General features: G+C 42.1%; 1 protein-coding gene across 1 annotated transcript in view; it reads left to right on the top strand.

Annotated features, from left to right (window-relative positions):
- ZNRF2 (zinc and ring finger 2) overlaps positions 1 to 12,723 on the top strand; it is a 45,201-nt gene that overhangs the window by 16,579 nt on the left and 15,899 nt on the right. Inside the window, exon 2 of the mRNA XM_054385099.1 lies at positions 8,922 to 9,017. Coding sequence (XP_054241074.1) covers positions 8,922 to 9,017 — 96 coding nt within the window. The remainder of the gene's footprint in view (positions 1 to 8,921; positions 9,018 to 12,723) is intronic.

The following is a 12,723-nucleotide window of genomic DNA, read 5'->3' on the forward strand; positions in this document are numbered from 1 at the left end:
AAAGCATAATAAAAACTTCAGTGGAAAAAGTGCCCCAGGACACACAGTTTAGAGTAATTTAAGGGACAGGACCTAACAGCAGCCTGCCAGTACCTGGAGAGGGCTGCAAGAAGGCTGCAGAGGGACTGTTTGCAAAGGCCTGCAGGGACAGGACAAGGGACAATGGTTTGAAATGAGAGCAGAGCAGATTTAGATTGGATGTGAGGAACAAGTTCTGCACCATGAGGGAGCTGAAACACTGCAACAGGTTGCCCAGGGAGGTGGTTGGGGCCCCATGCCTGGAGATATTGAAGGTGAGATTGGAGAAGGCTCTGAGCAAGCTGCTGTAGTGAAGGATGTCCCTTCCAACCCAAACCATTCTGTGATTTTTACTTTGGGAGAAAAAAAAAAACCAAGCCCAAATAAATAAATAAACAACTTTACTTGCTCTACTTTCACCAGTTTCAAGTGAATGAAAGCAAACTAGTCCATAAGTTGAGTGTTTCCCTGAAGAATTAAGAAGTTGGTACCCTTCATGAAGGACTTCTGAGAGCTAAAGAGGGAAAATACTAGAATATAATAATGCAGGGAAGTCTGCTGTTGTGCTTAGGTGATAAAAATTCTTGGATATATGATTAAAAATGAGATGAAAAGCACAAGAAAAGAAGCATGCTTTGAAACATTTGTCGGTGACTTTCTTGAAACTGTGCTTTTAATAAATCTAATTTTTCTGTTGTGCTGAATGATAAATGTAACTCTGACTAGTTTTGCTATTTCATTAAATATTGCTGTTGAAAAAAATGAAGCATTGTTATGTTTAGAATTGAATATCTATATTCTGAGAACATCCAACATAAGAATTTATCTTTTTATTCACATTTATTATTCCCAGTTCTAATATTGAATATTTCATACTCTGACCTTTTTTTTTTGTCATTGATTGGTTTTCCCCTTTTTTCTTTGCCACTGCTACCTCTATTTCTGCAGGAACAAGTAGGTTATTGGTAAGTATTTCAACTCAATCAGACTTTACAAAGTTTTGCCTTAGTGAGGACTATTTTTTTTTTCTTTTACCCTCACTTCCTTTGGTAAAAACTTTGTAGACAACAGACTGAGTGTCTGTAAATGCTGTGCTTTCCAAGCTCCTCATTCTTGCCTTGTCTGTGTAGTAGAGTAATAGTTTTCAGATTTCTCTGAGAGACTGTCTTCTGCATGCTTTCAAGCAGCATCATTATCCGTGCCGTTTTCTCAGATGCTGCCTCCTCCTGGGGCTTGCTCCTTTGTTCCTGTCTGCTGCATTTCAAGTGCAGTGTTTACTTTGTCTGTCCCATTTATTTATTTTTGTTTTTCATGAGACCTCGTCTGTGTTTTTTGGCCACTTTGCTCAGAAGACTTCTGCATCCAACGAGATGATTGGTTTCATGTGTTCAGTTTAGTCATCCCTGTCAGCCATTTTCACATCATTCCTCTCTTCCCTTTTAGCTATCGTGAAATACACTCTGAGCATGGTGTAGCCACCCTCCTCTCTCTTCTTATCATGCCTCATGTAATTTTAATCAGATTTGTTGCATTGTTCAGTGTAAGTTTTCAAGATACTTATGCCTGTGCCTTTTTAAATAGCAGGACTTGAATATTTCTTCTGATCTTGGAGCAGCTCTTCCAGTGCTTCCTCTTAAAGATGTGAATTGTAATGGACACTTTCTCTTTAACCCAGGAATATTTGTGGAAGTAGTGACTTTATTGATGGAGTGAAGAAGGGGAGGGGAGTGTAGACAATCTGGTTCCCTGTACTTAAACGTTTGTAGTTGTCTTGCCAAATTACTCAGTTACTCCAGGAGAGCTTGCTTCTGGCAGCAGAGCAGAATCACAGAATGTTAGGGGTTGGAAAGGATCTTGAAAGATCATCCAGTCCAACCCTCCTGCTAGAGCAGATAACACAGCAATGCATCCAGACGGGTTTTGAAGATCTCCGGAGTGCGAGCACTGTTACCCTGTCTGAATTCCCCAGCATTCACTGTGAAACCATGAGTGGAAAGCCCTTTTTTCAGGTGTTTGAGGACAATACTGTTCCAGGCAATGAGAGAGAAATGAGGGAGGAGGAAAATGAAGGAAGAAAGAAAAAGTTTACAGGTGCAGGAGAGACCAGGGATGAGAGAGGAATTCTTTCTCCTTGAGGTGTGATAGGCAAGTTAAGGATTAAAAAAACACAATGGGAGTATGTAATATCTCTAAGAGTTTTAAGGCATTTCATTTGCATCAAGTTTTCAGACCTCCAGGCTGACTTGCAGTGAATTATTTGTTGTCATCTGGTAATGCAAGACTTAAGCTTGTTTGACAGGTTAATCTTGCCTTGTGTGTAAATAAAGTGCATTCGTGTCCCAAACCCTGGGCCATGCTTTCTGTGTTGCTTTCTGAATGAGGTGGGTGGTTGGGCTCCAAAATACGTCCCTTCTTGGCTTAACTGCGCGTTCAGACAACTTTTTAATCCTCTACATATTTCCACAAGATTTCTCCAAAGGGGCAAGAGCCCCACTTTGTACCCCAGCCTCTGAAATAGTGCTAAAGCTGCTTTTTTCCCATGCTACTGAGGTTACTCTGCCAGTGTGCCCAAAAGGGGACCTTACTCTTATCTCCACTTGCCATAGATCTGACAATGAATAGAAGTGAGGGAGAGGAAAAGTTTCTTTCCTTTGTTGCCTTTGATTCAAATTTTGGAAGGGGGTCATCACATCTGTCAGAGAAAGTGTGTTCACTTGGGTTCTCTCCCCTGCCTTCCTCCCTGGGGACAAATGCCATGGAAATTAATGGTATTCTTCTGGGGAAAGCCTTGTTGATAGCTGGAGGTTTTGGTTGCCAGTTGAAAATATGCTTCTTGAGCATAGTAAGCTAAAATTGAACATCAGCTGCATTTAGGGTGGGACTGAAGCCTTTTTTTACATGAAAACTGAGGCTCACTTTTAGCTTTAAACCAACCAAATACAACTCCTAGTGTGAGTTTATACTCACACTCGTCTGCCTTCTGCTTCTTGTGTTCAGCTGAGAAATTTCTATGCTGGGGATGTGACATGCCTGAAATGCAGTTGATGAAGTGGTTAGTTAGAGTGAACTAAGAGCTTACAAGTCACTTTACAAACTTTTCCTTAGTCTGCTTGTCAGTTTGGAAGTGCAAAGACCAGGAGTTTGGATGCAGGGGGCTTGAGCATTATCTCATCTACCTTGGGTACAGATCCCTATGGCTGAGGAAATGGGGAGGTAACATTCCCCCACAAACACAAGTGGAGCTAAGAAGGTCTTTCCTCCATTCTTTAGGCACTTGAATTGGTCTAACATCCACTCTTAAAAACCTATTCCTCTGATAACAGCTGTTCGTGGTTTGGTATTAGGAGGTGGAATCAGCCTTTCTGTATGTCTTTCCCTCTTGTAAATTCATCTTCTTGTTTGCAGGATATTTAAGCACAGGGCTTTAAAAATCTCTTTGAATGGTTGCATTAATTGTTCTTCAGTTTCTAAAAAAGTGCAAGCGCCGGTTGCAATCCTCACGGCGCTTTTACACAGGTGTTAGACACCTGAAGTCGTGCAGCTGATGCAGGCTTTATTTATGGGTCTTGTTCCATTTCTCTTTTTCTTCCTGTACTGCATTATTGTTCAGTGATTGCTACTGAAGATCTCACTTTCCCAAGTACCAAGATGAAGGGAGCTAAAGAAGTTGTGTAGTAAGATTCTCTCTCAAACTTTGTTGCTTAGGAGATGAAACGTTAACCAAAGAGAACTTCTTTAGTTATTCCACAGGCTGCTTAACTGAAATAAGTTTGGGTGTGTTGTTTTGTTTTAGCATGCCTATGCAGGCTTTATTTGTGTGCCAGTACTCTTGCACACCACCTCACCCCATCATATTGACTGTATGCTGTGCTTCCAGATGGGTCCTGCTTGTTTTCCTAAGCACTGAAGAACAAGTGCGGGTACGTAAGTAGCATTTGTCAGGCTTCTTATTGTCAAATCCGTGTTCTCAAAGCATGTATATGCAAAGATTTCTCTTTTCTTATGGCTTCTTTAAATGGAAATCAAGATGGAAACACAGGAATACAAAAACTTTAAATACTAGTACATTGCATACTTATTTTGGTCTCATACTTTCAGTTTGGTTTTGGCAGTGTTCCAGCTGAGATGTTTTCCTGCTGAAAGCTTATTCTGATCAGACTGATGAAGCCTTTTGCATTGATGCAGCTTTTATTTGTGTCTGGTTCAATATTGACCAAAAGGATCCTTCCTGCCTCTGTGCCAGTCCAATACTGCTTTAACTTGTTTCCTTTCTGTGCAGTTCTGCAACACTGTGCTGTGTTGTCTGGAAGCTCTTAGCAATTTTTCTTCCCACCACAAAGTAGATATTCCAGAACGAGCTCTAACATGATTAGCAAAAAATGTACAGAGGTCCAGGAGTGTATTTGTTGGATGGTTTTTGTTTGCTTCACTATGCACTGAACTGCAAGTTAAATAGTCTTATGTTTGCAAAGTAAGGCAAACACAGTAAGATATCAATATGAGGTTGAAATGGGTATGGGTAGAGTGAGTGGCCACCCATCAACCTATCCCTGTGCACAGTTTCCAAGCCTGCCAGAGATGAAATTTATGAGTCTGGTAGAGAGATGTGAGATTGGATTCCTTGGCTACCTGGAGGTTCATTTACAAAAGACAGTGGAGCCTGAAGAACATGATACATTCAATGGAGACTGAGAGAATTCAGCTCTCAGTAATTAACTCCTGCAGGTTTAGTTGTTTCAGACTTTCTGTAGCCCCTTGGGGTTTTCTGGTAGCTGCACTGCAACTTTCTGTTCTCTCTTTGCTTCTAATTGCAGGATCATAGTTTCAAGCAGTGTATTACTTTCAGTATTGTAGTCAAGGCTGTGAAACGAGATGCTGGGAGCCTGTAAGAGTTTGTCTCCCCACCTCTTGTAAAAGTCACCCAGAGGTGTATATTTTTAGAGGACACTTCCTGTGATGCCACCTCATCCAATGACTGCTTCTGCTTTGTTGTCCCAGTGTCTGTGCCTGCACTGCTTATCTGCAGAGCTCAGGCAAACAAGACAGGGAGAGAGGCAGTCATGTTTGACTTGGTGCTGATTGTTAAAGTCATGTGAGACTTTGTTCAGGTTATCAGAATTGTTCCTTGAGACTGATTGTGAAAACAAACATGGGCTATAAATGTTGGTAGCCTGCTGGGCAGAAGTACAATAGAGACTTTGTTCTGGTGGAGTGCTTAATTGTAAACTGGGTCATGGAACTATTGCCTTCTGATTTGAGGAAAGGTGGGGAAACACCAGCTTTTCAAAAGGACCTTTAACTGCCTTGTGGACAGTGTTGATAGTCCACTTAGTTGTATTTTTCAAGCACATTTGAAAAGAAAGTAAATATTGTGTCTGCAGTCAAAATAATTTATTCTTTGTGGTTGGGAATGGAGTTGGGAATGGTTATTTCCTTCCAAAATATACACCGTGCACCTTTGGGGAGATGGCTGTGGCAGCAGAGTATTGTGCAAGGTCCCGCATCTGCGTTGGACCAATCCCAGGCGCAAGCCCAGGCTGGGTGCAGAGGGGTTTGAGAGTAGCTCTGAAGAAAGAGACTTGGGGGTGTTGGTTGCTGAGCATCTCCACATGAGCCAGCAGTGCCCTCGTGCAGCCCAGAAGGCAGCTGTGTGCTGGGCTGCATCCAGAGGAGTGTGGGCAGCAGGGCAAGAGAGGGGATTCTGCCCCCTGGACTCTGCTCTGCTGAGACCCCACCTCCAATCCTGCCTCCAGGTCCAATGTCCCCAGCATAAGGAGGACACAGAGCTGCTGGAGTGAGTCCAGAGGAGGCCACAAAGATGATCCAAGGGCTGGAGCACCTCTGCTGTGAGGACAGGCTGAGGGAGCTGGGGTTGTTCAGCCTGGAGAAAAGACTCTGGGAGGACCCTAGAGCTGCCTTCCAATAGGTGAAGGGATCCTGCAGGAAGGCTGCAGAGGGACTTCTCCTGAGGGTGTCTTGAGACAGGACAAAGGGAAATGGTTTGAAGCTGAGGCAGAGCAGGGTTAGACTGGATCTGAGGAAGAAGTTCTTCAGTAGGAGGGTGGTGAGACTCTGGAATAGGCTGCCCAGGGAGGTTGTTGATGCCTGCTCTCTGGGGCTTTTCAAGGCCAGGTTAGATGAGGCCTTGAGTAGCTGAGTCTAGTTGAGAGGTGCCCCTGCCCATGGTGGGGGGGTTGGAGTAGATGATCTCTGAAGTCTCTTCCAACCTGGGCCATTCTGTGATATTGTGAAGGAATGAGAAGTCAGGTTTCACTTGTATTTGAAGACTCTTTCAGCCGGTGTTGTGAGCTCAGGCTCTCTTCCTGCTGTTACGCCACTCTCTGGCATGCAGCTGAGGCTAATCACTGGAAAAATGTCTTTTCCACAAAGAAAACTTTACCACCAGCAGCTAAATTGGTCCATAAAGCTGACTTAAGTGTGATGTCCCATGCTTCTTGGTTTCTTCAGTGTACTGCTACAGCAGTCAAGATATCCCAAGCTAACTGTGTCAGGAGGATAATAGTAGTTGTTGAAGTGTTGTCTTCAGATCCCCCTTGACACTGGACAAGCCACAAGCTATTGTGTTGTTAAAACACTAAAATATTGCCAGAATGCAGGCTGCTTACTGGGCTTAGAGGCAGATACATGGCAGTGTAAGCACATCCATCTGAGTGTTCTGGGTGGATAACCAGAAAGATTTTTTTTTTTATACAGCTGTCTATCTTACAGCATGGTTTTACTTGAAATGATAATAATAATTAGAATTATTGCAATCATCATATTTACCCAGTCTCTCTCTGCTGTTTTATTTGGATTCAGGTATTCCCTCCAAACATTCCTGGCATATGCACCTTCTTAATAATACTCTTAACTTCTGCTTTGTTCCTAAAGACCTGCCTCCTGTCACTCCCAATTAGATGTGTTGATGACCCTGGGGAATGAGCTACTAGGGTCCCTTCTTAATGACTGTCCCAGTGCTTAACTAGCCACCGGCATATATGTTAGCTTGCTGTAATGCAAACACTTTGTGCAGACTTAGTCTGCATTGTGTAAGGAAGTTAGGTGCTTTTTCACATCAAAATATGTTATCAGTTATGCCTTATGGAAGCATATGAATAATGCCTGGGGTTTAGTAGGTTTTGACTGAACTTAAGAGTAATCAGTTACATAAGGCTCATAAAGGCTGAGAGAAAATTTACCCTGGGCTAGTTCTGGAAGAAAACTGTGACAAAACGGGTGGTTTGGGGTGTTAGGAAGATTGAGATGGTGATTGTGATTTTAGTCATGTTGAGGTGCAGGCTGGGGGAAGGAGACTACACAGTAGTTTGGGGTCACTGGCAAAGCTTTCTACAAGTAAATTAATCCTTTTAACTTAAAAAAAAAAAAGTGTTTGGCTGTTGTATGCTTAGTAACCTGTGGTTGTACCTGTTGTTTGTAAAGCTGTGAGCTGGGAGAGAAGGATTTAAAAGAAGGTGTGAGAAGAACAATATTTAAACTGAAGTGTAAGACTGACATAAGAAGAAACAGATATAAAGTGCCTGTGAGTAAAAGGGGAAGAATCAGAACTGTACTTTATCTCAGGAAGTGGTTTCCAGTACATGTTCAGCTGCTGCTCATAGTTCCTCATGGGGGTTACTAGTTGTCTGCTTTGACTTGCTTCTTATTAGCTGCACTACAGAAATGAAATCTCGATCTTGCTAAATGAAGTGCATTACATCTCTCAAGTGCTGATGTGTCAGGTTAGTTGCTTGTTCTATATCTGGATAATAATTAACAAGAAGGATCAAAATTCTCAGGTGTCAGTAGCTTGAAAGTGGCAGCATCAAGTCACTCGTCATCCTTGACTGACTCGGTTCGCTGTGGACTCACAAGGTTAGAAGTACAAAAGTAAGGGGCAACAAACTAAAAGGTATGGGAGCAAGCCCAGTTGTGGGTGCTGGTGGAAGAAAAGAAAAAGTTGTTCCTTTGCACTGAGCTTGGGTTTGGATATTTTTGCGGTGTATTGTCCTGGAGCTCCTTATGAGTTGTTACACATTGAAATCCCTGTTGGTGGCTTTTTTTGATGTCTCACTTATGTGTTGATTATTCAGCTTCTCAAAATCAGACAGACTTTTTTCTGTGGACTATAAAACTTACCCAACAAATCTTGTCCTTTAACTGGAAGACTGCTGTCTTTGGTAATGACAGGAATTCAAGAATTAAGCAGTTTTGTCATAGACTATCATAAAATTGCATCACAATCCAGACTGTCTTAATTATGCTTTACCCCATGTTGCCTCCGGCTGTGACCTCACAAGCTAAACAAAGTTATGCTTGGCTAGAATGAGAGAAGTCAAACAAATTCAATGCTACAGGAAATATTAGTGATTTGGTCCTTGAGTTAGTGTTTCCCTTGTGCCCCAGACTGGTAAAAGATGCTGCAGGTTGTGTGATGGCCTGTAAATCTCAGCTCCTTTGTTGCATTGCTGCTCCTGGTAAAAACAGAGATGGTAATTCAGGGCTCCTGCCTAAGCGCAGATTGTAGTGGCTATGTTCTCTACGCATTCCTATTTTAGTAGAGTCTTGCTATCCTCTTGCTCCTGTCTTAAACTGTTCTTAGCCTTGCTGGGAGGGTTTGTATTCCAGAGGTGCTGCCCTGTGCAATAGGCAACAGAGCAGCTTGCAGAAAAAACGATCCATCCTGAGCTCTTTGGAAATGAAGGGAATGATTTTAATATAAGAAAGGTCAAATCACAACTGAAAAAGTGCCAGATATTTTTTTTTCCTTTCTTCCTTTTAATGTGCGCAAAATAGGTTTGGGGTTTCTTTGTTTCTGTTTGTTTTGTTGGTTTTTCCCCCCTTGAATGTACCTATTTGTAATATGATTGAGTGTACTCACACTTATATCTTTTTATTTTCCATAGGATTCAAGTGCCCTGTATGTTCAAAATTTGTATCTTCTGATGAAATGGATTTACATCTTGTGATGTGTTTGACAAAACCAAGGATAACCTACAATGGTAAGAAAGAAGTAAGCTGATAATTCTTTATTAAATTTAAACATTAGAGTGATAAGACTCCTTTATTTAATGAGGCATTCTGGTAACTAGTTCAGTGGAGTCAAATTCTGTAGGGCTTTTGCTTGTAGTTTATTTTTTCAAATTAATTTCTAAGAATTTGGTCTTTTCTTTTTTTTTTATACTGCATGCCAGTATAATTTACCATCCTATTCTTTATCTAGATAGCAATAATGCTGGCCCTTAATTGCAAAAGCAATTTGAGCCATGAAATCCATTTCAAAGCATTGCGCTCAGGGAAAAAAAAAAATTTTCCCCCTTCCCCTCTCCTTCCTGGTGTTACCACACATATAGGTGAGAAGGTTGACTTCATCTAACAAAGAGGGCTTTGTTTCTCTTTATTTTGCCTTTTTTAAATTTAGGACTTATTTTCCAAAATAAGTTGTTAGAAATCTGTGTAATGAGGGATGTTGAGCATCAGGGAGAAGGAGGCTAGTCGCCCCAGTCAGGGAGGGATAATGCCCTGGGGATCAGTTAGGGTGGAGCGGGAGGAGACAAGTTTGCAGAGAGCAAGCTCTGACAGTTACTAAACTGGTGGGATGTGTGCAAATGATGAGTTGGCTGAAATCCTTTGCCCCTGCTGCTCACTACATGAGCACACTCAGTTACAAAAGGTAACATCTCTGTGTTTGTGACTTGTATCACAATGGTGCCATACTCAGACTGTTTGCCTGCACTGTTTCTCTCAGCTGGCACGCTGCTGGCTGGACCTCTGCTGGGCCATCTTCTTACCTTTGCACAGTCTGGTAAGTGAACAAACTTCTGTGTAAGTAAGCAGAAGTTAAAATCTGTGAGTGGCACCTGAAGCCACTCTCTGGATAATCTGCAGCGTAACAAAAGCAGTTGTGGGCAATGCCATATGAGTTCTGACTGCCAGTGTGTTATTACTCAGTTTGGGGGTGTCTGCTGTACAGAGAGCCTCAAACTCTCTGGAATTGCTTTTATAAGCTTGAAAGGAGAAAATAGACTGATTAGAGAGAGGCACTTAGAAGTGTGGTCTCATTCTCATAAGCACTTCATAAAAGTGTGCATTGATCCTTGTAACTGCAGTTGGTTAACTCCCAGAGTTGTGGACTACATTTTAAATGTTAGCCTGTGGCTGGAAATTTTAATTACTGCAGTACCAAGAAATGGAGGATATGGCTTCAGAGTTGTGCAACACTCAGTTGTGACTTTGTGGCATGATTATGATTCCTTTAATGAGACTAGTGAAAGAATTAGCTAGCAGATTGCTAACTTAATGCTGCTCTGCTTACAGGCCCCCATATGAATATCTATATGCATGCTTTCTTTTCTTGAGCGTTTTGCTGTTTGCCATGATGAGGAGATCAGTGATGGATCTGGTGGATCTGCCTTCTTGTCATAAGCCATTAGAAAAGCATGTCAAGTTTTACTTGAGAGAAGAAAAGGTTCTACCATCAACTTTTGATACCTTCTTCCAAAATGGAAGGCATCTCTATGCTTTAATTCCTTACTGTTATCTTGGCCTTATGTCATACATATTCAAATAGAGGTAAGCAAGCATCATTTGCTTCTGCTGGTCACTGGTGGTTTCCCAGACCTGTAACCACTGGCTGGAAAAATATTTATTTTTTATTTTCTTTCTTTCCTTTTTCCTCACCTTTTTTCTCACTGGTTTTTGTGATGCAAGTAGTTGAAAGGAGTGTCAGACTTGGCAAGTGGTGAGATGTTTTAAAAATTTTCAATCCAAGCAGTTGGATTGAACTGTTTTTATGGCTAGTTCTGTTCTAGATATCTGCAAATGTGCTTGTTCTTTCTCAGAGAGAGCAGAGTGGAAATTGTATGTATTTTGTACCTCTGAGAAGGCAAACCTTTCTTTTTGAACGCGAGTCTAAGGCATACAGTCTTCCCTAGAAAAATATTCTAAGACTGTTTAGCTGTGACTTAAAGTTCAAAAAAATTAATGAGTCCTTCCAGCCAATCTCTAATTGCTTTCTGAGCTACCTTTGTGCATTGCACTTGGCAGTAGAAAGAGTCAGTGAGCTGCAAACCCTGGCAGCTGTCTAATTTCCATGGGTTTTCTGAAAAAGAGTGGTCACAGATTTGTCCCAGTTCTATGCTGGAAACTGTGCTAACTTTCATATAAATAAATCAGTGTGTTTTATTAGTCTTATTCTTTCAAAAGCATGTGACTTGTCTGCAACAGAGATCTCATTGCTGACTCCATTTGTCATGTAAAAAGAGCTCTTTCTGTTCTCCGTGGAACTTTGTTGCAAGTATCTCTTAAGCTGCTTGTCGTGGTCACACATGATTCAGTATCTAGGCATTTTGATACAAAAGCTGGTTAAATTAATGGTAGTTTGCAAAAGCATTGTGGTGGTTGGTATTACTGTCTTAAAAAGGCTTGCTTTTCTCAGCAAATAAAAATTCCCTTTATGCTGTTGCTTGCTGGGGTGCTGAGAAGCCCATGTGGGTCTCATACAGTGGTTAAGCCACAGGTTGCCAAAAGCCAGCTTTATGAAGCAAGTGGATTACTTGCTAGATGACAGATTTTTTGGGAAACCACTGCTGAGTTTCTCCAGAGGGTTAAATGGGGTCCTTTGCAGCATCTTGTTCAAGTTTCCCACAGTGATTTATGCAGGGATTCCTCCTATGTTCCTCAGAAGGTGGCCCTGTGCTTTGGTCAGGCAGTGGCATTTACTGGCATTTACTCAGTGCTTTGGAAGCAGCTTGCCTTTACCCCCCTGCTGCTTGTTAGACCCTATCTGGTGAAGTTTAGGGTTAGGATATAATTATTGTTGTTTTTTGTTTTTTTTTTTCACTGGAAGGTGCTTTATAAACATGGAGAAGGCACACAGGGGAGACTTGTGACTTTGGGTGCTCAAGTTGCTTTGCAACAAATACAACTGATTCCTCTTGAAGAAACCTTAGCTGTTGGTCATGAAGCCGTTCTGGTTTTCCTTTTAAAATGCCATTGTTTGCTTCTCTGAAGACTTCAAGACTTCATTGTTATTAGAGGGCCCCTGTGAGATCAGGTCCTGGCAGCATGCCCGGCGGGGAAGCCGGTGACCCTGGGGAGAGCCAGGCAGCTCACTGGGCTGGCTGGCCGGCTGGCTCGGCAGGCCAGCCTGGCCTCTTTCAGAAGTTCTGCCTGAATTAGCACATTCCTGTGGAATATTTTGGTTTTCATCAAGTCAGCACTTTGTGCTGGAACGCTGTTCTACTGGAAAGTCTCTAAGCGGGTCTCATCCAAGCCGCTTGCTGGGGGTGGTGCTGCTGTGACCTCCGCTCCGCTTTCGCTCAGGCTGCACTGCAGCTGAGATGTGGCACTGGGGCTGCTCGTTGGATTTACTGAGGGTCATTTTAGGGTGAAAAGCTTTTGCTAGTGTAATTTCAAAAAGGGAGGATGTTGAGACATCCAGTGCGTGAGCTGCTGGAGGTGTTTTCCTTACTCAAGGTAATGACTTTGCAGTTAACTCTTTTTAAATTATGGTAAGTGGATTTTTTTAGCCCTTTCACACCAACAAAATAGCAGGGGATCAAACATCACAGGCAGCAGGGATTGCATATATGATTTTATATTTAAAGTTTCTTCAGCTCTGGTTTGAATGGAGGATTAGTATGTGGAAAGACTGTTACAGTCAGAATATTGAGAATTAAGGTGGTTGTACTGGATGAAAAACATGAG

Source organism: Indicator indicator, chromosome 11, assembly GCF_027791375.1.
Source record: "Indicator indicator isolate 239-I01 chromosome 11, UM_Iind_1.1, whole genome shotgun sequence".
NCBI lineage: Eukaryota > Metazoa > Chordata > Aves > Piciformes > Indicatoridae > Indicator > Indicator indicator.